Source organism: Loxodonta africana, chromosome X (assembly GCF_030014295.1).
Source record: "Loxodonta africana isolate mLoxAfr1 chromosome X, mLoxAfr1.hap2, whole genome shotgun sequence".
Lineage (NCBI taxonomy): Eukaryota > Metazoa > Chordata > Mammalia > Proboscidea > Elephantidae > Loxodonta > Loxodonta africana.
This window is the reverse complement of record NC_087369.1, coordinates 70,685,277-70,711,856: the sequence shown is the minus strand read 5'-3', so window position 1 is coordinate 70,711,856 and position 26,580 is coordinate 70,685,277. Positions and strand designations below refer to the sequence as shown.

Sequence of the window (26,580 nt, the reverse complement as noted above, 5' to 3'; positions counted from 1 at the left end):
AATAAGGTCTGGCCTATGCTGGGCTAGGGAGCTGGAAGAGGGGGAAACGGTTCCTGTCTTGGGGAACTGGCACTCTAGTGGCGGAATGAAGTACACTCAGAGAATGAATTAATAAAGACTTTTTTGGAGGGTAGTGGTAGCGTGAAGCTAGGGGAGTGGTAAGAACATGTAGAATTCCAAGAAGGAACCATTCATTGTCCAATGCCATTCCCCAATCACTGGTGAAAAATCAACTAATCTGACCGTATTACTCTTCAGCTTGCCTCTCTAACCTCATGACCTACCAAGTCCTTCACTTAACTCATGTTCCAATTATCCTGGACCTCAGCATGCTAAGCTTTCTCAACCCCTCCAGACTTTTACCTTCCTTCTACTCCTTGTTCTGACTAGTAAACTCTTGCCTTGGAAGACCCAGTGTCAATGTCACCTCCTCTATTAAGCTGTCTCACCTCCTTGTCCAGGCAATGTTAGTCCCTTCCTCCTACTAGGCCCTGCAGCTGTCTTGAACCTTTATCTTAGCACTCGCCAGTTTGTGTTACAATTATGTTTGTATGCCATCTCCTCCACAAAACAGGGAGTTCCTTGAGGACAGGAACCATGTTTTTCATCACCGATGAATTATTGCCTACCAGATGGGCGACTCTCAATTACCACTGTTGCATAGCCATTATAATCTATGTTCCATTCCCCCTTCTATTCCAGTTAAATGTGTGCAGTTAAAAGATTTTCTCTAACCAGAAGATAAACTGTAAGGTTGTTCCCATTAAGTGGTAGAACTTGCTTAAATCCCAGATCTTTGGGCAGCTTTTTCCTCTATACCAGTGGATCTCAAACTTTAGTGTGCATCAGAATCACCTTGAAAGGTTTGTTAACAAAGTTTGCTGCCCACCAATCTATGTTTTGTATGGGGAGAGGGAAGAGTTGGAGGGAAACTGACTTTGTGTTAACCAGTACACAAGTCTCTTTGCTTTGCCCATGCCTAATGCCTGGGTCCACACAGGCCAGGAAATCTCAACTCTTTTGGGCTCATAGACCCCTTTGATAATCTAATAAAATCTGTGGACCAGCTCCCTAGAAAAATGATGGCATACGGGTGCAGTGGTTAAAGCGATCAACTGCTAACTGAAAGCTTGGCGGTTCTAAACCTGCAGCAGCTCTGCAGGAGAAAGATGTGGCAGTCTGCTTCCGTAGAGATTTACAGCCTTGGAAACCCTATGAGGTCAGTATGAGTCAGAATCGACACAATGGTAGTGGGTTTTGGGGGTACAGATGTTTAGTATATACTTTCAGAGGTGTTGTGGACTCCTTATGGGTCCTAAGTCCTCAAGTTAAAACCCTTGACAGTGCCCTGGTACGGCAGTTCTACCTGGCATTTTTATAGCCCTCTCCTTCCTTTCATCATTCCTTGCTCAGCCACACTTCCTGAATCACTTTGTTGGCTGGAGTGCTGCCTGGTTCTGTCCCTTGCTTTCCCTTGCCTTGGCCCAAACATGGCCCTACAGAGATGCTCACTCTCATGCAGCTATCGCTCTCCCCAGGGAGTGGATGGGGGATGTTGTAGCCAGACTTGACCTGATTCCATACCCACGCCCCTGAAAACATCACCCCAGCCAAACCCTCCCATAGCATACCAGAACTCCCTTAAGGCACTTAAGGTTATCATAGTTGGTGACTGTCCTTTCTCACTGGGTTGATAGTTCTGATGGGTGAGAACATGGTTTATTCATCTGTCTCTCGGCAGCTCAGGGCTGACACAGGGTAGGCACTCTAAGTATCTGAAGGAATTGGGTTATCATAGAGAAGGGGCTCTGGGCCAATACCTAAGACATTTCTCTGGCTCCAGTGCCCACCACAGAGAAGGCCACTCTATCTTTTCTAAGCCAAATTGGTGGAAAAATGACAAAGAAAGCTTCTCTTTGGCTTTCAACTTCTGTTTTTTTTTAATGGGTTCAGAATATGATCTATATTGGTATATGTTTTATATACACTTGAAAAAAATGTATAACCTGGGTGGAGTCTTTACAAATGTCAGTTATGTCTCGTTGCTGTTCAACCAGAGGATAAGCCCTTAGGATGAGCCAGAAGCTTGCTAGGCAGCAGCAGGAAGGCCTGGGTCTTCCCACTGTGAGGCTTTAAGCAGATGCCCAGCTGTTGGCTAGGCACTGTGGACAGCAATTTCTCTCCTGTGGGGTTTGATGCTTCCAAGTGAGCTGGCTCCATGCTAGAGCTGAGGAGAGCGAGATGGTCTGAGGAATCAAGCAGAATGTATGGGTGGAACCTGGTGGTGGGAGTAGTCGGGCAGTAGGACCAAAGGACCTCAGGATCCACCTCCCAGTCAAAGCCCTGTTATGATTCCACCTTCTCTGCAGCCCCCAGAATAAAGAAGGGAAACTGACATTCATCTGACCCAGCACACACCACCTCACCTCACAAACACCTAAACATCAAAACTATATTTGCCTGTTTATTGTTTTTCAAAGCAAAACAAAACCCCCAAAACACATTTAAAAAATTCCACTGTAGTGGAAAGATGAGCTGATTCAGGTTGTCTTCCAGGTTGTTTCAAGAAGCATCAGGCACACTGGGGGATGGGCTGTTGCCCTGGCAGGGTTGGATGCACACTTGCACCAGGGCTCACATCAGAAGAGCTGCAGGCCAGTTTTGAGCCCGTGCAGCTGCCCTTGGCTCCAGAGAAAGCCCTCGAAGTTGCTGCCGCTGTTGCTGCAGTTGGCACTGTTGACACCACAGCTTAGGCCCAGGATGCTGCAGACAGAGTTGGGGGTCAGTCAGGGAAGGAGGAAGCTTTAGGCTCTGCATGAGCCAAGGGTGCTTGATGAGTATAAGTCTATGGCAGAGGCCCCCACCTTTCTGCCTGGCTTTACTGAGAGAGACTGGAGCAAATCTGAGAAACCACTTCAGGTGGGCCCTAGGGATAGCTCTGCCCTCACTTCAGTTGAGGGAGGAAGAGAAGGCAGAGTGGAACTTTTCAAATGAAACTTTATTCAGAGCCCCAATATGTAAAGCAGATTAAAGCAGAGCTATTTAGGTTGAGGTACAGGAAGGGACCGACCCTGTACCGTCCCACCCCCAGGAAGATATTCAAAGTAGCTTCCTTAACATGGCCTTCCTCCAAGGCCCTAGAACTTGGTGGCCAAGAGGACCCTGGGCTGGACACTGCCCCTCCCCACAACAGCTGGTTAAAGGAATCTGGGGCCAGGCTTGGTACTACAGGGCTAGGCCCAGTTCCCCTCCAGGAATGTAGATTGCTCTAGAAAGACGACTGTTTCCCCTCTCCCCCATTCAGCCCTGCCTACTCAGAACACTCTTGCTTCCCCTCCTTCCCACAGGCCTTTCCAGCTGGATGACGGTGACAGCTAAGAGCAAAGCCATCATTCTTCCCCTCAGGCAGATCCATGGCTACACTACTGCAGCTGAAAAAAACCCTTAGAGATGATCTAGTCCCATCCCCTTCCATCGCCCACAATCTTACAGAGAAGGAAACTGAGGCCCAGAGATGGGAAGGGCCACATAGCCAAGTCAGGGGTGGAGATGGGACAAGAAGCAGGGTTGGGGATGCCCTGTCCCAGCAGAGGAAGCTTCCCTACTATAGGGAGTGCAGGAACTGGGCCAAATCCACTTCCTTCTTGATTTAACAGCTCCTCTTCTCCTTCTCCCTCTCCCTCTCCTTTTCCTTCTCCCTCTCCCTCTTCTTTCCACTCTCCTCTCTGGCTCCCTGATGACCCAAGGGCTCCCACACCTGTGATCCAGAGGGGAGTTTTGAGGCAGAGCATGGAGCCCTGCGCAGGCCTTGCTATCAAGATGCCTGGACAATGTGGGGAGGCCTAATGATTACTCTCTGTGTACCTTTGGACAAATCCCTTCCCCTTTCTAGGCCTCAGTTTTCTCCTCAGGAACTTAAGGAAGCTGGATTAGAGCATCCATTTTTGACCATTTGGGGCTGGTAGACCATTTTGAGGATCTGTTGAAAACTATGGACCCTCCTCCCCCTCAAAATGTACACATACACACACATAACCACCCTCACGTTAGATGCCATTTAAGAGGGGTGCCAGGCCAGTTCTGCATGGCTGCCTCACTGGCTCCCCCAACTTGGGGCTGGGAATCATGGCAAGGGCCCAACGAGGGACTCAAGCTTATACGTCACTCATTTAGGCCCTCACTAGGGATGGTTACCTTCCCCACTCAGCGCACTTCTCTTACTCCCTCCTACGAGTGGTAAAAGGGGGTAAGAAATCCTGCTGTCATGGGCACTCACCCAGTCTTACACATTGGAGGTTCCAGCCGCTGCTCTAGCACAGGCTGATCCAAAAGATACATGATGTCATAATTCTCCAGCATAAGCTCTGCTGGGTCCTCAGTCTGACTTGGCATCCGGCCTAAGGGGAATGTGCCCCATCGCACATCTTCTGTGGAGCAAAGGTAAGTGGTCAGAGCAGGCTGATTAGCTGGTTCTTAGATTTGTACAGAGGCCTACCTACCTGCCTGTTCACCCACCTGTTCCAACTAGTCCGCTCTCTGGGTGTCTCTAGCCTCACTTCTGTCTGCATCACTTTTCATGAGCTCCTCTCTACCTCAATGCTCCGAATGCCTTCCATACCCCACCACACGCCCTATGGTCCTTCTTCCCCTGTATATGTACACACAATACTCTGTGCACACAATTACAAACAGAAATTTTTATTGCTCTGTTCTTCTCTTGCCACTTCCCCAGACATGTCCCCACACAGACAGAGACAACAATATTCTCTTGAGACTTGGCTATTTCACTGCCCCAACCTTTCTCACTGCCCCAACCTTTCATCCACATCCCTACTTCCACATTTGTATGGAGACACATATTCATACATACATCCTGGAAGGTCTTAATCACCTCAGAATTCCCACAGCATCCCTTCCAAACCCACAGAAACCTCAGACTACCTGAATGACCTAGAGTTCCTATATATCTACACATGCTTGAATGCCATGTGATTACATACTGGCCTTGCCTTGAGAGGTATACAACCCCCACCACCCCCACACACATACTCTCCACAATGTCGTATTGACCCCAGACGCACAAAGGGAAGGGCTCTGTCTCACTGCATATCCCTCCCCCACCCCATCACCTAAGTAACCCTGGATCAACTTTTTATGTTACCTATTTATAGAACCCAGGGAAACCCTCATGGTGTAGTGGCTAAGAGCTATGGCTACTAACCAAAAAGTCGGCAGTTCGAATCCTCCAGGGGCTCCTTGGAAACTCTATGGGGCAGTTCCACTCTGTCCTATAGGGTTGCCATGAGTCAGAACTGACTCGACGGCAATGGGTATGGAATAGAACCCAGCAAGGGCTGTTCCTCTGCCTGCCCACCCCCACCTCTTGCTATTTTATAGGAAGTTGTGCCTGTTTTCATGCCCTGCATCTCCCTACACAAAGATACCATGATACACAAGGGCCACTCACCCCATGGGTTTTGTCACTGACACCCTCCCCATCACTAACATTCCCAGCCCTGTCTACATCACTACCCTTGGCTCTCTAGTCCAAAAACCTTATACATGCTCCCTCAGTGACAGCATGGACACACCACACAGGCTACCTCTGGATGACTGCCTCTTTCCCTGTTTCCATACTCCTCCATACATCGCCACCTCTCACTGTTGGTATTTCTCTTCTTCATAACCCACCCCCCATACACTCAAACACCTCCTGATCCTCATGAGTCAGGGTGACCCTGTGGCTTCTTCCAAAAACATACATGACCATGAATGTACGTATGCACACCTTAACACACAGGCCACTCCACAACGACCTATTTCACTGCCCTTACTTCTCTGTCTCACATGCACACGCACACACACATACACAATCTGTCTCAATGCTCCTCCATTTCCATATATACAAAGATGTCCAAACACAGCCCTCCTTGCCCTAAGAGGCGACTTCTCTGTTGTTTTTTTAGTGCCATGGTTTGTCCAGCATACACAGGCACATACCCAAGCACACATTCCACTACCCCTTCCAGTCAGGGCCTTTATGCTCCACCCCTCCCACATACATGAGCTCAATCACTACCTCCTCTCTCTCTTTCCTGCTCCCCCAATTATGCCCCGCCCTACACCATACCCAGGCCTAGCTCTGTTCTGGGATGCTCTTTTGTCCCCTCCCTCAGGACTGTCATATACTCTGTGCACATCTACCCCTGCCTCCAATGTGTACACATACACACATGCTCATGCACAGACACTAGACCCTTTTGTCATTTCTTCTGTATATCTCTGCCTTGAGGTTCCTGCTCCCTAACCTAAATAAGGGCACTCGAAAAACCATCTGACCATCCTTAGGAGGAGCAGATTCACAATGTTCCCCTACCTTCCTATCACCAACCAAGACCCCCACCCTCCCACCCCCGGCTTTGGTCTAACTTGCCTCCTCACCTAAAAGCTATATCACTCCTTATTCTCACTCTTAACTCACTTCCAGTTTCTGACTTAATGCCCCCTAGGTTCCTGCTTCCTAATATGCACAGCAAATCCTTTCTCACCACCTAACCTCCAAGTGTACATGTAGTTTTACACATACATAGGAAGTGCTTCCTTTGTCTCACTGCCCCTGGGACTCTGCACCCAATAAATATGTGCAGAATCATACACACATACCTCCTGAGCCCCCAACTCTCACTTTCTCTTGCCTGTGTTTTGCTGCTCAGTACCCACACCCACACCATCCTCTCTAAATATGCTCACTGCCTGTCTCCAAGCCTAACCCCCCAACACATATACACAGGCCAATCCCTCCAGTTCCTAGGCCTCCCTAGCTTCCCTCCCATCCACATCCAGCACTCTGCAACTCACTTCTATTGGGTCCAGCCCTCTCGGTTTCACCACCTCCTACAAACTGTCTCATCCTCCAGCACTCTAATGCCTACTGCACCCAGTTCCCTGCCATCATGTCCCACAACTACACCGGCTGGTGCATCCTGTGCGTCATCTTATGCTACAGGCCCCCTCCGCCGCAGCCTCTCTCAACACCCATACCCCTGCCTGTCTGGATCTGTGCCCCTGTCCATGCCAGCCTGCATGCTCACCCAGACAGACACTCATAGGGTACTCTCAGTATCTCACCACCTCTGCCACCCTGTGGCTCTTATTTCTCAATGTTCTTGGGTTCTCCATGTTCAAAAACATGTTTAGAACACAATCCCACACCCATTGCATCTCTTGGGATGAGTTCCCTCTTGATGACTCACTTCTCCCTCTTATAAACCTGCTGTCTCCCTTGGGTTCCAATGCTCCTATACACCATCTCCACATGGGATGCCTGCATACCTGCATACATCCCTGCTCTCAAAGCATACAGAGTACTCTCTGCCCTCCCATGTGTACAGAAGACATGCAGAAAAAAAAGCTCGGGACTCCACTAAGAGGGCTGCTGCTGGTTCCCTGCTCCCCAACTCCCACATAACTCCACTTGTCTCTGTACCTCACTGCTCACCTGTACATACCTCCCAGCCATGCCTTACACCTCCACCTGCCCAACCTTTTCACACACATTTGCCTCACCACTAGGGCCATGCAGCTTTCTGAGTCTCATTAGCCTGGGGCTCTAGGTCTTTAACACACATGCACATACCCCACATACCCACAGCCCTCTTGCAACAAGGGCTTTGCTATCTTATTCAAGTCCCCTGTTGGGCCCTTGCTCATCTCATGGGAATGTTTACACACACACACCACTATTTACCCCAATCCCTCTCTCCAAACATAAATCCTCTTAAGATGGGTTTGATTACAGGCTCCTCCCACCCTCTTTGCCTCCCTTCTCTCCTATCCCCTACCCCCCATACACACATGTACACAGGGAGCTCCATTCTACTGTCTAAAAGCACACCACACCACTTGTCCCTCTCTCACACACATATTCAAACACATACACCTACATACATACACCACTCTGTCATTTGGTGCTAAATACCCTGGCAGACATAAGTGCCTATGTCTTCCTGGCTGCTCACTAACCCATGTACATAGAACCTATCCTACTCCACATCCTGCACTAACTCTGTTCAACATAGAATCTTGTCTCTGAAGTCCCTGGCCCCCATATCCTTTAGTGTCAAACCCCACCTCCAGAATAGCTACAGTGCTCTCTGGGTACCCTGGGTGCACTCTCATTAAAGCTAGGGCTTCTGGGAATAAGACAACACAGCGACCAGGGTTTCCTTCAAACCCCAAAACATGCCTGGGGTTTGGTATGCCTGGAAGCCAGCAGACAAGACCTAGGTGCTCCTGGCAGCTGATGTGGCACATTCTAGGCAGATGAACACGAGTCAGAGATGACAGCAAAGGCCTGAAGCAGCTGGCAGCACGATAGTACTTAGGCCCCTGGCACTTACATGCTTCATTGCAGCTATCAGGGTGCCTAAGTCTTAGGGTGGAGGGAAACCAGCTGCCATTTATACACCAAGCTGTCTCCTAGGCTGGCTACCTCCAACTAATTTGCGCCCCTTCCCTAGGGTGGAGTAAAGACTCACACCCAGCCAGGGAAGAAGAAACTGGCGTGGGGAGGAAAGTGGATACAGGCTTCTTACCCGAGCTAACTTGCCACACAGAGCCCTGCAAAGCTCCTCTTTTCTGGGCTAGGAGCCTGGCATTCTCAACAGTGGGGGACTCCTCCCCTGGAGAGAAAGGCCCCACTTCCATTCTGTCCTCCTCCTCATCATCTTCATCTTCTTCATCATCCTCCTGGTCATCTTCTTCTTCTTCCTCCATCTGGTCTTCCAAGACCTTTTTCTCATTTTTCTCATCTTCCTTGTCATCATTAAGGCTACCCTGCTCCTGGGCCTTTCCTTCGGACGCAAAGCTGGAGCCAGCTGGTTTTAGGCTCCAACACAGGCTGTCCAGTGTATATGGAGACTTCCCGATGGTGGAGACCTCTAAACCTTCCTGCACCAGGCTATTTTCTCCACTCTGGGTATAAATGGAGCAGATGCGCAGCAGCTTCTCCTGATCCTCGTCTGGCAGGATTGATCCCATGGCTTTGAAGATGCTGAGCAAAGGGAGGGATGGGGTAGGAAAGATTCAAAATCTAAAGTCACTTCACATCCCAACACTCCAGAGTTTGAACTTGGTCTTTGAGCTTCCAGATCTGCCTCTGAAAGGCAGTGTGGTAGCGCAGAAAGAACAGAAACAATAGGACCATAGATTCTGAATAAGCTCTGTGCCTCAGTTCCATCCTCAGTAAAATGAAAGCAATAATGGCATCTAACTTATAAGGTTGATGGAAGGAGCAAATAAGACAGCTCATACAGAATGCCTGGCACAGTGCCTGGCACATAGTGGGCATACAATAAATGATAGCTATTGTAGTCTGCTAGAAATGCTATATAAATACATAAACTAGCCAATAGACCTGCAGGGTTGGAAATGAGAATGGCAGATCCTTTTTTTCCTGTGGCCTAGCTGAGCAATCTGTCCTAAGCACCAAGGATATGCCTGGAAGTGTACTGGGCTCCTTCAGGATGGAACACAAAGTGTGATCCCTTTCCGGGAGTAGCCACAGCCCAGCCTGGAATGGAGGAAAATAATAAAAAAAAAAGCAGCAGTTGACAAGACAGGATGTGGGAGGGAGGCCAGATGAACACTGCAGACCACGGGCACTACAGGAGCTGGGGGGATGCAGAGAGCACAAGGAGAGCAGGAGAAATCGAGAGGACTTCATGCAGGAGGAGGGGCCCAAGAGGACCAAGAACGAGCACACAGGGCTGGGTGAGGTGACGATAACCTGGATAGAAGTAAGGTCTGTGCTGAGGAGCTGGGGGACAAAGAGAAGGCTGGAAAGGGGTGTGTGTGTGTGTGTGTGTGTTTGTGTGTGTGTGTTTGTGCGTGAGTGTGTGTGTTGGAGGGAGGTCACCTGACAATGCTGAGAACAGGTGAAGGCTGTATTTCTGAAGATCACTGGTGACCATGTGGAGGGCACCCTGGAGGCAGGGAGAACAGGGAGGAGCCTGTTAAAACAGTCCAGGCCAAGAGACGGAGAGGGCTAACCTAGTGCATTAACAGTGGAGAGGGGAGGGAAACTGTGAAGGACAGATAGAGAGCAGAGATTGGTGACCAAATGGCAGGCGCCAGGCAGAGTAAACGATGATGGCAATGTGCATACAAAGGACCACACTAACAGCAAAACCACCAACAGATACACAGCCACTGAGAAGGAGAGCTCATGGGAAGAGGCGTGCATGCACCCCTTGCAGAGCCTCACGTACAACCTGGCACCTAACAGGCACTCGGTCACTGCTGGATGCATGGGTGGGATGGATAGATGGATGGGTTCCTTCTAGGTGTATTGAGTTTGAACTACGGGCAGTTCAAGGAGGGACCCTATGCTCAAGGGGGCTGTTTTCTCTCTGGGCCCCACATGCAGACATATATGCATAGCCACTGCCAGTGGGGGGCAAGGCTGGAGACTAGTGACTCGATTGGGAGACTGGGAGACACTCTCTGCAGGACTAATTTCACATTCCAAGAGGACACTAACTCAAACTGAATTGATATTGGCTGGCTGAAGGATGCTCTTGAAAAGCTTCCAACATTATTAGAGGAAAAGCCAGACAGAAATTCTCTTCCCTCTCACTGTGGTCCATTAGTATAATTAATACTAAATATTCTAGAACCTTGATACAGTCAAGATGGCTTATCCCTGCTATTTATTATTACCCATCCACTATCGCAAAAGCTGTCTAGTCTGACCATTAAGGCGCAAGAGTGATATGAATCTTAAAATAATTCCTTCCTTGGATTTGCCTGGTCACAACTCAAAGCTGAGAAGGTCATAGGTTCAGGTTGATGGACAGAAGGTGGACTTTGGACTCACAAGACCTGGGCCCAAATCCCTGTCCCACCATCAATGAACCATGGGACTTGAATAAGTCATTTCACTCCTCAGCGTCTTGGTGTCCTGTCAAATAAGAGTATAATAATACTCCACTTTCAAAGACTGCTGTGTCAATTAAATGAAATGACTTCAACCAAAAATACATAGTACCACGCCTGGCATTTAACTGCAGTGTTATCTTCTTATTTTTATGTCCCCTTATTCACTGGGTAACCCCGGCAAAGTTCCTTCCCCTCTCTAAGTCTCGATTTCTCTTGTTAAATGACAGCACAGGGGCTGGATGGCCCCAAGGACTCTTGTGTCCCAATACTCTGTACTTCTTTACTGACAGACCTATTTGCCTCCTTTTTGTTATTCCTGGTTCAAGAACTTGTAACAGCTGTTCAGGTCCAGGTTTCCAAGGCCTAAACATTTTTTCTCCGGGGGGAAAAAAACCAAGTTCTGTATGAGTCAAGTAATGGATGCTTTTTGCAATAGTACAATATAATGAAGCACTGTAGAAAGAATACAGGACTAAGGACAAGATATCCACATTCTGGCCCCAGCTCTGCTACTGACTTGCAGCACAGTACCTAGAAAAATTCCATCTGTGTCCCAATCTGTGTAATGGGGTGATTAGACTAGATTAACTATCTGGGGAAGGCAGGATCTGTGCATAAGGACTCGTACCCAAGTGAGGCGCTGTTACTGCTGGCATGTGTCGCATCCCTCTGGTATGCTTGGGTTGGGAGAAGATCTCTGTGGTCCAAACTTCTCCAATACCAGCAGCTTCCACTCTGTAGACACTTAGGATTGGAAAGTACCTTGAAGGCCACCTATCCAAACCTTTCCATGCTGCTCTTTTCACTCCCTCCCCCATCACATATACATATTATGTTCCTTCTGACTTTGAAACTTCCTTTCTTGCTTAAATTGCTCAAATGTTTCCTCTGTAATGTTTTTCCTGACTACTCCAGGCCCTTTTGGTTCTCCCAGTTTCCCACCCATCCATATCACTCCAAGTCTAGAGCGCATACATCTGAAAATACGGCTTTTTGGTTCAGTGCTATCTCCTGAAGCCTTTGCCCTGGCTGGCTTTGTCTACGAGGCCACCTTTTTTCTCTTATATAAACACTACTGCAGCCCAAATATTATTAGATCTCAGACTCCAAAGAGCAATCAGGGTGCTAAGAGAGTCTTGGCACCCAGACTCCCATTTGATTCATTCCCCACGCACTGAGTCAGCTCTCACCAAGTGAAGCACCATTGGCAATGAGACAGCAGAACACAGTCCAGTTCAACCACATTTACTGAGGCCTGTTTGGTGCCTGTACCTGTGTGGTATGCTGGGACACAGATGGTTAATGGACAGCCCTTGCCCTGAAAATCTTACAGTTTGATAAAGGGAAGGTGACACTAGGGGAAGTAGACACAGCAACACAAAATAATCTGATTTCGGAAGTATTTGAGAGACTTAACACGACAGGGTAGATGGTGTCACCACCAAGTGAGACAGGGACCAGAGGAGGAAGATCACTTTGGGGGTTGGGGTAGGGAATAAAATGGCCAATTCTGTTTTGGTCCATTCAAGGGGAGATGTCTAACATGCAGGTGATTACAGGAGGCTGAAGCTTGGGGGAAAGGCCTGAGCTAGATAAAGACATCTTGGCCTCAGTACTTTATAGGAACCAGTAAAAGGCACAGGCCTTTCCTGAAGGGAGAGGTACACAGCACCAACGCAGCAGACAGTGAGGCTCACAAGGGCCCACTGAATTCAGTAATTAGGCAGTCAAAGCAGCACTGGGGGTGAATGTCAAATTGCAGGAGGTTGAGAAGCAAGAGGGTAGTGAGGAAATTGAGATTGTTTGAGTGTAGGCTACGCTTTTGAGATGTTTGGATGGGAGGGTAAGGATGATAAGCTGGTAGCTACAGAGGGATGCAGGGTCAAAGGACATTGTGCTTTTGTTATTGTTATTGTCGTTTTGTTTCAAGATGTGAAAAATTCAGGCACATTCATAGGCTGAAGAGCAAGAGCCAGCAGAGCAAGGGAGAGGCTGGGGTGAGGCCCCAGCAATGCTGGCAGAGGTGGCTCCAGAGCATAGGTGGAGGAGCAGACTCTGAGGCAGGGCAAGGCCACCTCATCCCGAGACTGGCGAAAGGGTTGAGTGCAGCCGCAGATCTGTCCACAAGGGCTGGACCTCAAGTCGAGGGGCCCTGCTGGATGCCTCCATGTGTTCCAGGAAGCTAGGGTGAAATGGAAGAGGGGGAGGAACTTCAGGTACATGATAAGGGTTTAGAATAGTCAGGAAGTGGGAGAGACAGTGGTCAGAAAACAAAAGTTCAGACAAGCAGAACTGAGGCCTGGCCCCAAATTAAGAAGCATACCTCTGCAGTGGCAGCAATCCCCTGGGTTATGTGGTTTTCTCCAGCAGAGCTCAGCCAGCCAGGCTGAAGAACAGGGGAAGCAGAGTGGGGAAAATCAATCCCACCTTGGGGTTTGCAAGTCAGATATGGCCAAAGGATGGGCAGATGTGAGGCTGAAGTGATTGACCAGACAGGATCAAGGGGAAGCAAGATCGAGAAAGGTACGACATGGAGGGATAAAGGTCTAAACAGAGGCAAAGAACAGATGTCATGGAATGTAGATGTGAACTGGAAGGACAAGAGGTAGTAGACACCGAGAGGGATGTTAGGATGTCAGCTTTCAGAAATGAAAAGCAGCTCTGGGTGGTGGAAATGGGCTGCTGAGTACAGTGGAAAATGAAGGTCACTGGGGTTGAGGAGTTGTAGAGTGTTATATGGATCACCCAAGTGAAAGGAGGAAGGGAATCAGGTGCTAAAGGCTTCCGTGAGTATAAGGCAAGTGACTTGGGGTCAGAAAATGACAGAGAAAAGGAAAGGGAGACAACCACAGGTATTTACAGGAACCAGCATAATATTCAGTTTGACTATAAACCCAGGATGGTTTCGGTAAAGAGGAATCACAGGAGGTATGGTTAATCCTAAATTGAGGTGAATCAGAAAGATCTTTGAATGCCAGGCCAAGAAGCCTAGACTTCATCAGGAAGGCAATAGGGGGCCACTGAAGATTGTTGAACAACTATCAGAGGTATACTTTGGGACGATAATGAAGGAGACAGCACTGGGCTTAGAGTCAGAAGACCTGGGTTCAATAATGAGCAGCAGCTACCATTTATTGAGCACTTACTCTGTGCAGGCCACTGTGCTAAGCACTCTAGGGGGATTGCCTCATCATTCTCATGCCAGACTCAGTTCAGCCAGGTCTTAGCTGTGTAATCTTAGGCAGAATGCCCTGCCCCTCACCTCTCTGGGACTCAGCTTTCCCATCTGTCAATGGGAAGGGGGTTGGGTTAGATGTTCTTGAAAGGGTCCTTCCAGCTCTAGTATTCTAGGGCTCTGTGGCCCTGAGGCTTGTTGGTGACCTCTCACCCTCTTACCAGATGGAATTCATGAGACTTACAGCTGAAGGAGTTGGAAGCTGGCCCAGCAAGGTGAGCCCAAGCAGGACTCAACCACCCGGGGCCAGTCAAGGGAGGCAGCGCAGCTGAACAGTCTCCAGCTCTTTCTTGCTTCCCAATGGCTTGCAGAAAAGCGGCGGGCATTTCGTCCTGAAACAGAAGAGAGGTCCTGAGGAGAAGGAACTAGTAAAGCCCCCATCCAACCTTTTACCTCAAAAATCTTGGCTCTGTCCCTCCCCATCCCCCAGACTCCCAACCCTATACCTCCCATCCACTCAAAGTATTCAGGGCCCTTTGTCCCAGCCCAGTTTAGTTGGCTCTGAGAAGAAAAAGGTAGAGGGAGATTTGTCCATTGTTGCCACGGACCTCTTGGGCAAACCTAAACCTTTAATAAAGAAGGTGTCCGCCTGGTGCTTCTCTGGGCAGATGCACTTGCCTCGGCTGCCCTAGGCCCTGGGCTAGGGCTAGCCTCCCTCACCAGTCTTGGTGTTGGCCACAATCAGTTCAATGATCCAGTTGAGGATGTAGGTGGGTCGGATCCCGCTGTTCCCCAAGGCTGGCAACTCAGAGAGCATCCTTTCCAGTAAGGCCTGCGTGAAGGTCTGGGAGTGCAGGCCCCTAAGCAGGGGCTGCCAGAATTGAGAAAATGGCTTTGGCACCAGGATGTCATTCAAGTCCACGTTTTCTGGTTTGTAAGGGGCACCATTGACAGGGGAAGGGGAGGTGGGGACCAATGGGAGGGAGAGCAAGCCCCACCACCAACAACAGAGTTGCCAACGCAGAACAGGAGGGAAGAGGAGAGCAGAACAGCAGGGGAGAGAGAAACCAGTTAGTATCTGGCACCCAACAACTGACATAAAACAAAGTATAGAAGAAAAGGAGCTCTGGTTCTAGCTTCAACTTTGTCAATAACTCACTGTGTGACTTTGGATCAGTACCTTCCCCTCTCTGGACCTCAGTCTGCCCATCTGTAACATGAGGATGTTGGACTAGATGACCTCACAAGGCCCTTCTTGTTCTGCTGTTCTAGCTCTCTAGCTAGTGGCTAAATCACAATTAACACAGCACAATAATGGCATTAAAACTCCCCCCAGACCCACCCTGCCCTACCCCATCCCAGGCCACTTAAGGATAGCCCCACAACCACAACTGCATATCAGCGGGGCTACCTGTATTGTTCAGCCAGAAGGGCTGAAGAGCTTCCTGAGGCCACAGAGTGGTAGAAAGCAGCCCTCATCCTCCAGCCCAGGGCTACCCAGCCCATCCCTGGTGTTCCCACCCAAGAAACACAGTATTCCAAGGCTACAGTGAGCCCCCAGGGATCCTACCTTCATAGTCTATCTGCAAGGCTGCCAACTGCTCAAATGTGGGGATGAGGAAGCCGTCATCCAGAAAAGCATCCAGCACAGCATCACTGGAGCAAGAGAACACCAGTTTAGTAAGCTGAATAGGCAGAAGACCCTTGCCTACTCCCTCATCCACCCACAAGGAAGCCAATGGCTCTGGCAGGAAGTGACAAAAGCAGCTTGGGCAGGGGTAGGGGGTGGGGAGAAGGCAGATGATAGACCTGACCTCAGCCTCCTGGGGCAAGGGCTGGGGTGGAGGCTGGAATCAGTGGAATCAATCATTTTGAATGAATGTTTACCAAGTGCATCCTGATCCAGTGCCCATAATAAGGGCAGTAGTGGCTGAACAAGCCACAAAACACAGATGGAGAAAGTTCCAGGCCCACTGATGAAAAGTTAAATGCCTGGGGGAAGAGGGTGAAGGGCTTCTGGATTCAGTTTCTGATCAGTCTTTTTGTATCTCTTGACAATTCCCAAGTCCCTATCCCTTCCCTTATCCCTGGTTGCCCTCTTTCGGATCCTAGAAGTAGAAACTCTGGGGACTCAATTGCCGGACCAAATATGATCTGTAGGCCTTATTACTGGGGACCCCTAAGAACTCAGAACAAAGAGGGGTTGAAGGAGTAGGTTATATGGGTATCTCTGATCCTCATTTAGCTCAAGCCTAAACAAGTAACAGCAAGCTGTCTCCTCAAGAGCCAGCATTTGGTTCCCCAAGAGAGGCTCCCCAGCCAACCAGGCTGAACAGATCCCAAAGTGTCCTAATGCCTAGACGGTTGGCATGCTCACATTCCTCTCTCTAGCCCAGACCAGGCTTGAGGGGGAAATAGTTGTCCTTCTATCCTCATCCTATGTCCTCAGGTCAGTACCCAGGAAGAGTATTTAGACCAGCCAGCCAGTTTCCTGCTCAGTACTGCCAAGCAGATGCTACTATATAGGAACACAAGGATAGTTTTTCTAGTTGCCAAGGGGGCCGCCACCCACCCCCTTGCTCAGTGGTGGAGCCAAGAAACCTAGGCTGGGCAGACACTGAGAAAACACCTTTGGAACTAGTACCATCCTAGGAATGAATATAAGACTCCAGGGGGCAATCCCAGCCTACATTGCAGGCTCTTACCCAGGCATGCTCTGCCAACCTACCCTACTACCTATACTCTGCTCCATCCCAGATTCCTTCCAACCTCTCCCAAGCTGAGAAGGTCTAGCATTGCCTCCACAGGTTCTTAGTAGAAGGTTCTCTAAAGCCCTTTCCAGCTGAATTTAGGCAGAAAGCCTCCAAGAAAGAGGGAGGAGAGTGGAATGGACAGGGGTACTACTGTTCTAGATTTAACTGGACACTATTTTTTGGAAAGTAGAAGGCTCATGGCCATACTGAGGGAGGAGGAGGAACTTAATCTTTTGAGGAGCCAGGCTAGGAAATGGACCCTCCTCTGCAGTGCCCACCATTTATCTTTTTCCCCAAATGTGGACAAGGGCTAGGCAGAGAGGTAGTAAGGATGAAGGGCTTTTCCTAGTTGCCAAGAGTTCCACATACCACCCAACAGAAAGAAACAAGGCTGGCCAGAAGATGGACGAATAGCGGACATTTCTTCCTCTGGCCATTCCAGTGACTCAGAGTAGACAACCCCTATCTGGTAGCTGGCAGAGCCAGGAGTAGAGGGTCATACAGAACACAGGGTCACTCTGTGCGGAATCAGGATTAACCCTGAGATTTCCTATAGCAGAGGCTGGTTGGCAAGCTTGGATATGGAAACTGAGTTCAATAAGGCTGCTACCTTCTAGCCTAGAGTAGGCAGCGTAATTACCTAGTTACATACCTGTTCTCCCGTGTAATGCTCTTGAGCTCTGCCAGGATGCATTCTACACGTGGGGACAAGTTATTCCACACCTTTACAGCCTGAGGTAAATGCCTAAATTCCTCCAGCACCTGCCAGCCAAAAGGATCCCATCAGAAGGTTGGTTCAGCCAGGTAACCCACCCCCACCCCTCCAGGATCCTTTCTCATAGGACCTCCTGGCTTGGCACTTCTCTTCGAGGGACAGGGTAGGGCATGCAGGGGTCACCCGAGAACCACCTATTAAAAATAACCTGTCCTTCAAATGCCAGGCTTTCCACTACTCCTGAATCCCCTGTGGCTCCCAATCAGAAGATACCCCAATATGGAGAGATCCAATGGGGACATTTGGTTGGAGATACACAGAGACCCTTAGGCCAAAGGGTAGGGTAGGCAGTGGGGTATGGAAGGGAATCAAGAGACTCAGGTTCTAATCCTAGTTCTATCACTAGGTGCATATGTCACCTTCGGCCAATCCCTTCACTTACCCATCTGTGAAAAGAAAGGGTTGAACTGGATGGTTTCTAAGCTACCTCCCTTCCTACTAAAACAGCACCCTTCAACCTCACTTGCTCTAGAAAAGCTCTTGGGCCCCATCTGCTGGTCATCTATGCGCAGTTGTTCCCCACCACCCAGTGGGGGAGATTATGCACAAACTTCCATCATCTGCTTCCTTCCGCAGTTGTGGAAGATCAGCCAAATGGAACCTGCTCCTCTTGCCTCCTTCTTAGTTCCCCCCTTCTCTCTTTCTAAGCAGTTTCCCCAAGTTTTGCCACTTCTCTTTCAAATGCCTTCTCAGGACTTTTCTCCCAGGGAGCTGGGAAGAGGAAAGAAATGGAGAACACACCAGATCAAGGGCATTTAATTACCTTAAACTGCTCCTCTTCGTAAGACACCAACAGTTCTCGGACTCTTTCTGAAAACAGAATGGCAAGATGGATAGGGCACCCAGCCCAGTTCTCTGCTTCTGATGGAATTCTGAGCCTCTGGCACCTCATTTCTTGAGTTATAAATTGGAAACTAGAATTCCTGCCCCCTCCTACATCACAGAGCTCAAGGAAGATGGTTTGTGACAGCAATTTTTTAAGCTACGACTCACCAAAGCCCCAGAGGAAATATGCTCAGCCAAAGAAAACAACCAGTGCCAACCCGAAGCCTAAACATTCCAGGCTCACAAGCTTTTATCTGGCTCTCAAAGGCACATACCATACAGCTCTTTGCGCCTCAGAGCCTTTTCCGAATGTGAATCCACCTCTTTGCTGTCTCCATCAGCCTGGACATCCAGCTCTGCACCTTTCACATCTTCCTTAGGCTCCGGTCTCTGTTCTGTGATGTCATCAACAACAATGTTTTTATCTTCCTCCTGGTCTTCTTCATCTGTTTCTTCCCTGTCCTCCTCCAACTCCCAGGACTCTCTCAGGCTGTTTTCCAACTGGCGGCACCAATAGGTCTTCTGAAGCCAATCCAGGACAAAGTAGCAGCCTGAAGGAAGGAAGGAAGGCAGTGCCATAGGAGCAGCCACAGGCAGGCATCTCGTAACAGGCCCATATCTCCTCTTGGCCACCATCCTCATCTTGTGAGCATTATGGGAAAGCCCCAGGGAAGAGGCTTGGCTATAAGCAGGATCGAATTTCAAATATCCAGAGAGAGCCTCTCTCACCTGTTCTCTGCCTCTCCTCTCACTCACCAGCACGTTTCTAGAAAGAACTAGTTGGAGATGGGATGCTGAAGACGGTAAGGAGCTGGCAGTGGGAGAACTGGGATCCAGACCCATTAGCTAGTTACATGGCCCTGGACAAGTCTCTTTCCTTTTCTAGATCTCAGTTTCCCTATCATGAAGGGGCTAGGATAAATGGAAGGTTCTTTATTAGTACGGCCTGGGTGTCCAAAGAACTTCTGGGTGTCAAGAAGCTTGTAAATCTTACACATAGGCATTTCTTTTTAACAAGGGGCCATGGAGTATCTAATCCAGCAGCTCTTTAGTCAGTCAACAAATCTCTATTTAGAATCTAGTATGTGTCAGGCATTATTTAAAACACTGGAAACACAACAGTGATCAAAACAATGTTCCTGTGTTCATGAAGCTTACGTTCTGGTGCAGGAGAAAGACAAAAACAAATATGTCAGACAGTGAAAAGTGCTATGGAGAAAAAATGAAAGAAGCAAAGTAAGGAGATAGATAACCCAACTAAACCTACCAAGCCCAAGCCCGGTGCCATTGAATCAATTCTGACTCACGGCGACCACATGTGTTACAGAGTACAACTGTTCCATAGGGTCTTTTTGGCTGTAATCTTCATGGAAGCATTTCACCAGGCCTTTCTTCTGTGGTACTGCCGGGTGGGTTGGACTGCTAACCTTTAGGTTAGTAGCTGAGCATAAACCATTAGCGCCACCCAGGGACCTTAAGTAAATCTACAGAGCCTTATTAATAACCTCTCAATTGCCCAAATTAATGAGCTATCCTCACTCTTCATCATTTTTGCCATCTTTACATCATGATACTGCTGATGCTCACACCTCTCAAACTCCTCTCCCTTGGCTCCGAAGACACCACCACTCTTCCTACCTGTCTTCTTACCCCTCTGCCTGCCCCTCAAATCCTGGGGTTTTCCTAGGGTCTGTCCTCAACATTCTGCTTTCCCACTCCGCACATATACACTGAGAACATTTCACCTGTACTCTGAACTTTTACTACCACTTGGTACCTCCTGCCTAGAGCTTTCTGCTGAGCTCACTACCTGCTAGAGTCCTTCAAAACTTCTAAGTACACTATGAATCCTTAATAACTGAACTTTGAAATTAAACACAAATTTGACCTGTGCTTTGGGTGGGAAAAAAATTAACTGTGTAGGTACTTCAATAACGTAAGTGGTTCTGACCTGAAAACATGTTCTAGAAGGTGTATGAGATAGGAAACGTGAATCTGCTGTTCTCTCAATGGATTCTAGGAAATCCTCAGTTCCCAAGTACTCCTAAGACTGTAAGCCTTTTCACTCACTACATGTAATTCCAGGGAAATGCTAACCAAATATAATCTCAGTCTAACATGCTTACTTTAGGATCTAGCCACTCCTCCATGAAGATGACTCCTGTGTATACCCTATACACGCCCATGATCTGACCTCAGGCTACCGCCCCAAACTTATCCTTAGCTACTGCCACCCAGGCTCCTGCGGTTCAAGCCCTGATAATCTGCTTCCAGTTCCTTGAGGCTGCCACGCTGTTTTACAAGTCCCATTCCTTCCCTGTCTTCCACCCACACTTTTGCACTTCCTAGTTCTTCTGCCTGGAATACCCTTCTTGCCCCACTCAAGGAGCTAGTGAACTACTTCTTAACGCTCAGCACAAACACTACCTCCTCTGTGAAGCCTCCTCCGACTCCCCTTCATGCCATCAAGACACCTAGGACATATCCCAAAACACATCACGTGACAATTCTTAGTTTCCCCTTCTTACACGTCTGTGAGGTCTTTAAGACCAGAGACTGTGTCTTTCACATCTGAATCCCCAGCACCTAACACAAGGCCTCAGTCATTGTTTGCTGACTGACTGAATGAAATAACATGCATTCTTCTTGCTACACTTTTTGTCCCCCACCCCAGGAGGTCAAACGAGAAATTCTCAGGTTTTCTTGCTTTGCCTAATTGAAAAGTTACAGGAAGGTGAAGGAAGAGGGCGCAGGTCCAAACCAGTCAGACCACCTGGGTTAACAACGTGTCTCTAAGATTTACTAGCTGTGTAACCTGAGGAAGGTTACTTAACCTATCTGAGCCTCCTTCTTCAAAGGTTGTTGTGAGATTCAAAACAGTAAATACACGTGAAGCTCTTAGAACAGTGTCTGGGACAGAGTAAACATTCAGTAAAAGGTAGACTTTATTACCTTAATCAACCTACCCTTGTTTCATCCACCTCATGTCCTGACAAGAGAGGAAAACTAGGCCGGGAGTTCTAAATAAACCTACCTTTAAACTCTCTCCTCTGGCAATATTGTATTTGATCCCCCAACTCCAGAGGGATTCCAACATGAAGTAGGGAAAGAATCTCTCTCGAAAGCAGGAATTGTAAACTAGAGGCCTACTGGCCAAATCAGGTCCCTAGATGTGCTTTTTCTGGCCCTGAGGTTTAACTCCCAGGTATTTGAAAAAATACTTGAAGTATGTAGATGCCAACATTTAAAATTCAAGAGATTTTATATAAAAATCCAAATTCTTTTGAATACTTGGAAGATCTGGCAGCAAGGGTCCCACACATGTCCACATTTAGTGGAATGGAATAGCATCTGCTTCCTTTAACAGTTCAAAAAAGTCTGCCCATCATCCCTATTTGTCTACCATGCACTGGGGCAGAGAACCAGGGGCCATTTATCATTGAGCATGCACTGTTGGTTTTGTTATAGTGGAAAGTTAACTAGTTTTTTATATTTATGCCTCTATCAAAAGTGGGAAAATGAAAATTATACTAAGGCCATGTGTTCAAGAATAACTTTTCTTATACCCTGCCTGCTGCTGTGTAGACATCTGAGTTGATTACCCCAGGCAGGGCAGTGACTAGTGTGAGGTAGGTGAGGCTAGTAGGTGCCTCAGGTACAAAATTTAAGGGGGCCCCAAAAACTCAACAATCAAGATCAGAACAGTGCCTAGCCAAGCCATATGGGAGCCTGAGACAAAAGACAAAATCAGTTATACTAATCCTATCTTTTTAAAAGATATTTATATTTTTCTGCATTAAAATTTTTTTAAATATTATTTATCTTGATTATCGGGTTTTTGGCGCTCCCTTAAATTTTGTGCCCAAGGTGGATGCCTCATTTGCCTCACCCTAGTTCTGGCCCTGACCCCAGGTGGAGACCCTCCTCCCTACCCCTCTAGTCCCAGTGCCACCGCCACCCAGCCTAGGCCCCTGAGCTTAACTGTGATAGGTATACCCTCTGACCTGAGGACTCACCTCTGCGGCAGTCATTTATATGGGGCATTTTCTTGTGGGTCAACTCATGACGAAGTTCAACAATCCAATCTGGAATGTTCACCTGATTTGGGGGGAAGTATGGGCACAGAAATTAGAAAATATTAAAGCTGGAAGGGACCAGGGATGAATTTGCCTGGTCTCCTCCCATTTTACAGATAGAGAAACTAAGGTCTTAAGAGAAGGTTCCAGTCTTAGTGGCAGAGTCAAGATTAGAATCCAGTTCTCCCAATTCTTTTTATGGGTCTATGGAGGTGGCCTTGAAAATTAGAAAAGACAACCAACCATTCTCCTGCAACAAAGAGATCTCTGTGAATGTGCATTAACAATCACTTCCAGCTTCCCTCTGACCTGTCTGCACCAGTCCCTTCTCCCTAGGTACCCTTTACTACTCCCTCCCACATCTCCTCCATGAAGCTTCTCTTTACAACTGAGAACATGCTTGCCCTCTGGGCCTCTACACACCTCACGCACTCACTCGGCAGGAATGTCTGGCATTTTTGTGCTGCTTGGCTGAGCTGTCTCCTCAACTGTCAGCTCCCTAAGGACAAGCGCTGTGACTGCCACCTCTTTCCTGTCCCCACCTAGTGGTGCATTCCATTCAGGCTCCTCAGCTTCACTGGGCCACTCCAAGGAAGCTGAGCAGGCCAAGTCCACTAAGACACCAGTCATGAGCAAGAGAGTGAATCTACTTCCTTTGAGCTGGAAGCTGAGGCTTTTGGGTTCTGTCTGGGCTTGGCTGGTAGTGATGGGATGAGCTAGTCTAACTGTATGCCCACTTTATCCCATTTAGTAAGCCCTCCTGGGGAGAGATAATTGAGCAAGGCCACTTTATCATACGCACCTCCTGAGCCAGGAACTTCAGGGGGAGCTTGACAAACTTTGTCTTCCTCTCCGAGATAAGATTCACAAACCTGGGGTTGGGGGAGAAATAAGTGGCACAGCCCAAGTAACTGTTTTACTCAAAGCAGTGGGGCTTCAAAACACCTTGCTGAGTTACTTGCATTTTCCACAACCTTTCCACTGACTGTCAGAGCAGGGACAGCTCTATCCAATCCAACATTTACTGAGAGTTTGCCCAGTACTAGAGCCATACAGATGAATAAGACACTGTTCTGGCCTTGAAGAGTTTGGTCTACGATAAACAATCATGACATAACATATTATGTTAGAGCACAATATAAGTGCTAGAAAAACGGACTACATCAAAGGACATGAGTAGCATAGCTGAAGACGGATAAGGTAAGAAGAGCCAGGGAGGACCTCAAGGCAGGCAAGGGGAACGTGACGAGATGAGCAAAGGCTTTGACAGATGAGAAAACTCAGTGTTAGCCTTTTTCCCTGATGTGTAGGAAACAGCCAGAAACACTATGAGTCACTTTGTAAGTCAGGAACTCCAATCCATGTCTCCATTTCCAAAACTCAGCAACCTTTTCAGTGTTCACAGGGGAGAAAAGGGCAAAAGGGCGGCACTAGGTCTAGATGGGAGTAGGGTTGGAAAGTGAACATTAAATCATGGCCAAGAACATTGAACTATTCAGAAAAGTTCCTCTAGATGAGAAGAGGTAAAGGGGAAGAAAAAAAATTAGACTGTCAATGATGGAGGAGACCCAAAGAAATTACCTAGTCGGAACCAGCTCCACCCCACAGTCCAAGAAAGAGAGGGAAAGAAAAATAGAAGATACAGGGTTCTTGAGAAAAGGAAGAAAAATGGGAATGCACGTTGACAGGGGGTACCAAAAGCTATCAAGTAAGACATTCACAGGCTGATGACCTCCGCACAGGGACTCAGAGGGTTTTTTGTTTTTGTTTTGTTTTTTTTTTTGCTGACTGGGAGGTAGCACCTGAGGCCAAGCTTTGCTTATCACATGCTATTCCCTACCCCAAAGCCGCCCGTCACCCCACTCCCACCCCATGCAGGTCTTACCTGACCAATGCCATGCCATAGAGCAGACTAAGTTCATCAGTGCCCAAGCCACCAGTCACATCCATGAGCTTACAGCGTACCAGGTCAGCGGTAGAAGCCACTGCCAGGGGAAGGTCGTTGCCTAACCTAAAAGGCCACAGTCCAGCACCATCATATGCGCCCTTACAATGGTCCACCCTCCACCTCAGAACACAGGTTGTTGTAGGCTAGTCCCATTATATAATGGCTCAGAGCACAATAACAGACACAAAATAAGAAGGTGGGAGGGGAGGGTAATATCCCTGGGACTTAACAGTATACAGGGCATGAGGGGCTAGCTGGGTATACACAGGACACCTAATTGTTAGGTAAAACAAAACAAAACCAAACCTAGCGCTGTCAAGTCGATTCCGACTCATAGCGACCCTACAGGACAGATCAACTAACAATTAAGTGTGGACACAGCCTTTCTTTCACCCTGAAACCCTCAAAAAAGTCAGCTAAAGAAAACCTTTATTCCTCCTTAGTCTGCCCCCAACTCAATCTTATGAACTGGACTGGGACGCCCCATTCAAACACGGCAAGAACCGCTCCCCACAAATTCGAATTGAAAATCAACTGCAGGTTTCTAACTTGCTCTTTAAGCCACTGGTCCCTCCAGGACCCTTCCCAAGTAGAAGTTAAAGCTCGCAGATAGACAAGTGTTGAGGCACACCCTCTTTCTTTCCACAGATGGGATTACTGCAAGAGCTTGGCTGCGACTTTCCCCTCAGAACTTGGAAGAGGAACAAGGTCCAAACCGCTCATAAAGGTATCATTTGGCAACTTAGGGGAAGACTGGAGAATAGGGCCTTATAGGAACGCAACAAAGGGGAAGGTGAGATGCTACCAGCACGCAGGCAGGAGGGCTGCGTCCACTGGCTTACCTGCTCCTCCACACGGTGATACGGTTCAGCGCGTACCGCTGCAACGTATGGTCCTCACAGAACAGATACACCATCACCTGGTCCCACTCGGCTCTGTTGAGCCAGGCCACCACGATGCGCTGAGCCCAAAGGGGCGACGACCCTTTCCCTTTGGCGCATTTGCCGCACCACGCACTCCACACACGGTCCATCCCCCTGGGATCCCCAGAACTGACCTGGCCCCAGACTCCCACACAGACACTGGGCTCGACGCCAGGCCCACTGCCGCGGCGCTCCGCACACCTTCAGCTCAACGTGCTATCCTCCAAACCGCCGCCGCGACAGCAGCCAATGGTAGAGCGTGACGGCGACGCAAGCCCACCTCCTAGCGTTTACGCTGCCAATCGGAACGCGAGAGCTGGGATTCCCAAACCACCGGTGGGGCTGGGGCCTCACGGGACCGGAAATGTTCTTGTCATAAAGCAACCGTACCAGCTGCACATGTTCAGCCTCAAGGTTCCGCAAATTTCCTGGCTGCTACTTGTCTTCTTCCCAGACTCAGAAGGGAGTGCCTGAATTGCGCGAGGAATTTCAGTTTGCCGCTTGGCGGGCGGGGCGGGGCGGGGCGGGGCGGGTCCGTGGAACGCGCTAGTAAGTATAATGTTTTTATTGTCATGAATCAGGACCTTACCCAGTAAACGAAGTGGACACTGAAGCAGGACTATAGACCAAGTGTCTCAAATCGGGTTGGAAAATCTGCTTTCGTGGTAGGTACTCAGGGACCTTGCCTTCCAAATTGAGGCCTGAATGACTGGGGTGAAAGTCATCTTGGGCGTAGAAGACTCGGAGTTCTGCCACTAACTGTGTGGTTTTGGACAAGTTTCTGCCCTTCTCTGGGTCTCAGTTTTCCCATCTGTACAGTAAGGAACTTAGACTGAATGGTCTGGTAAGTTCTCTTCCCTAGTTGAAAACTGTGGGATTTTACTCTGCCAGCATCCCACTGCTATATGTTGGTTTCAACATCCACAAAGGATGTTTTTCTAAGTGATTCCTTGGAATTTCAGAGTTCTGGAGGAAAGCAGTATTATGAAGCCCTTCTGATTTTACAGGTTGGCTAAAATGTGTTTGTTGTTGTTTCTGTTAGGTGCCGTGGAGTCGGTTCTGACTCAGAGACCCTGTGCACAACAGAAGGAAACACTGCCCAACCCTGCACCATCCTCACAATCATTGTTATGTTTTAGCCCATTGTTGCAGCCATCTCGTTGAGGG

At 48.5% G+C, this 26,580-nt stretch overlaps 1 protein-coding gene across 6 annotated transcripts; it reads right to left on the bottom strand.

Moving 5' to 3' along the window:
* Positions 1-1,904: 1,904 nt before the first annotated feature.
* On the bottom strand, positions 1,905-25,786 carry LAS1L (LAS1 like ribosome biogenesis factor). 6 transcript variants are annotated; one of them, XM_064278372.1, is made up of 14 exons: positions 25,333-25,777; positions 24,428-24,553; positions 23,345-23,414; positions 22,483-22,564; positions 18,742-19,017; positions 18,405-18,451; positions 17,519-17,628; positions 15,684-15,769; positions 15,273-15,323; positions 14,834-15,040; positions 14,358-14,505; positions 8,595-9,052; positions 4,277-4,424; positions 1,905-2,763 (listed from the first exon to the last, which is right to left on the bottom strand). In XM_064278372.1, exons 1-14 carry the CDS (start codon positions 25,521-25,523, stop codon positions 2,640-2,642), a joined length of 2,124 nt encoding a protein of 707 aa, XP_064134442.1. In that variant the 5' UTR covers positions 25,524-25,777; the 3' UTR covers positions 1,905-2,639. The 6 variants fall into 6 exon arrangements, with proteins under 6 accessions (XP_064134442.1, XP_064134444.1, XP_064134441.1 ...); XM_064278371.1 differs by having other exon boundaries at positions 1,913-2,763; positions 4,277-4,427; positions 25,333-25,775; XM_064278374.1 differs by lacking the exon at positions 24,428-24,553 and having other exon boundaries at positions 4,277-4,427; positions 25,333-25,776.
* Between the last annotated feature and the right edge of the window lie 794 nt (positions 25,787-26,580).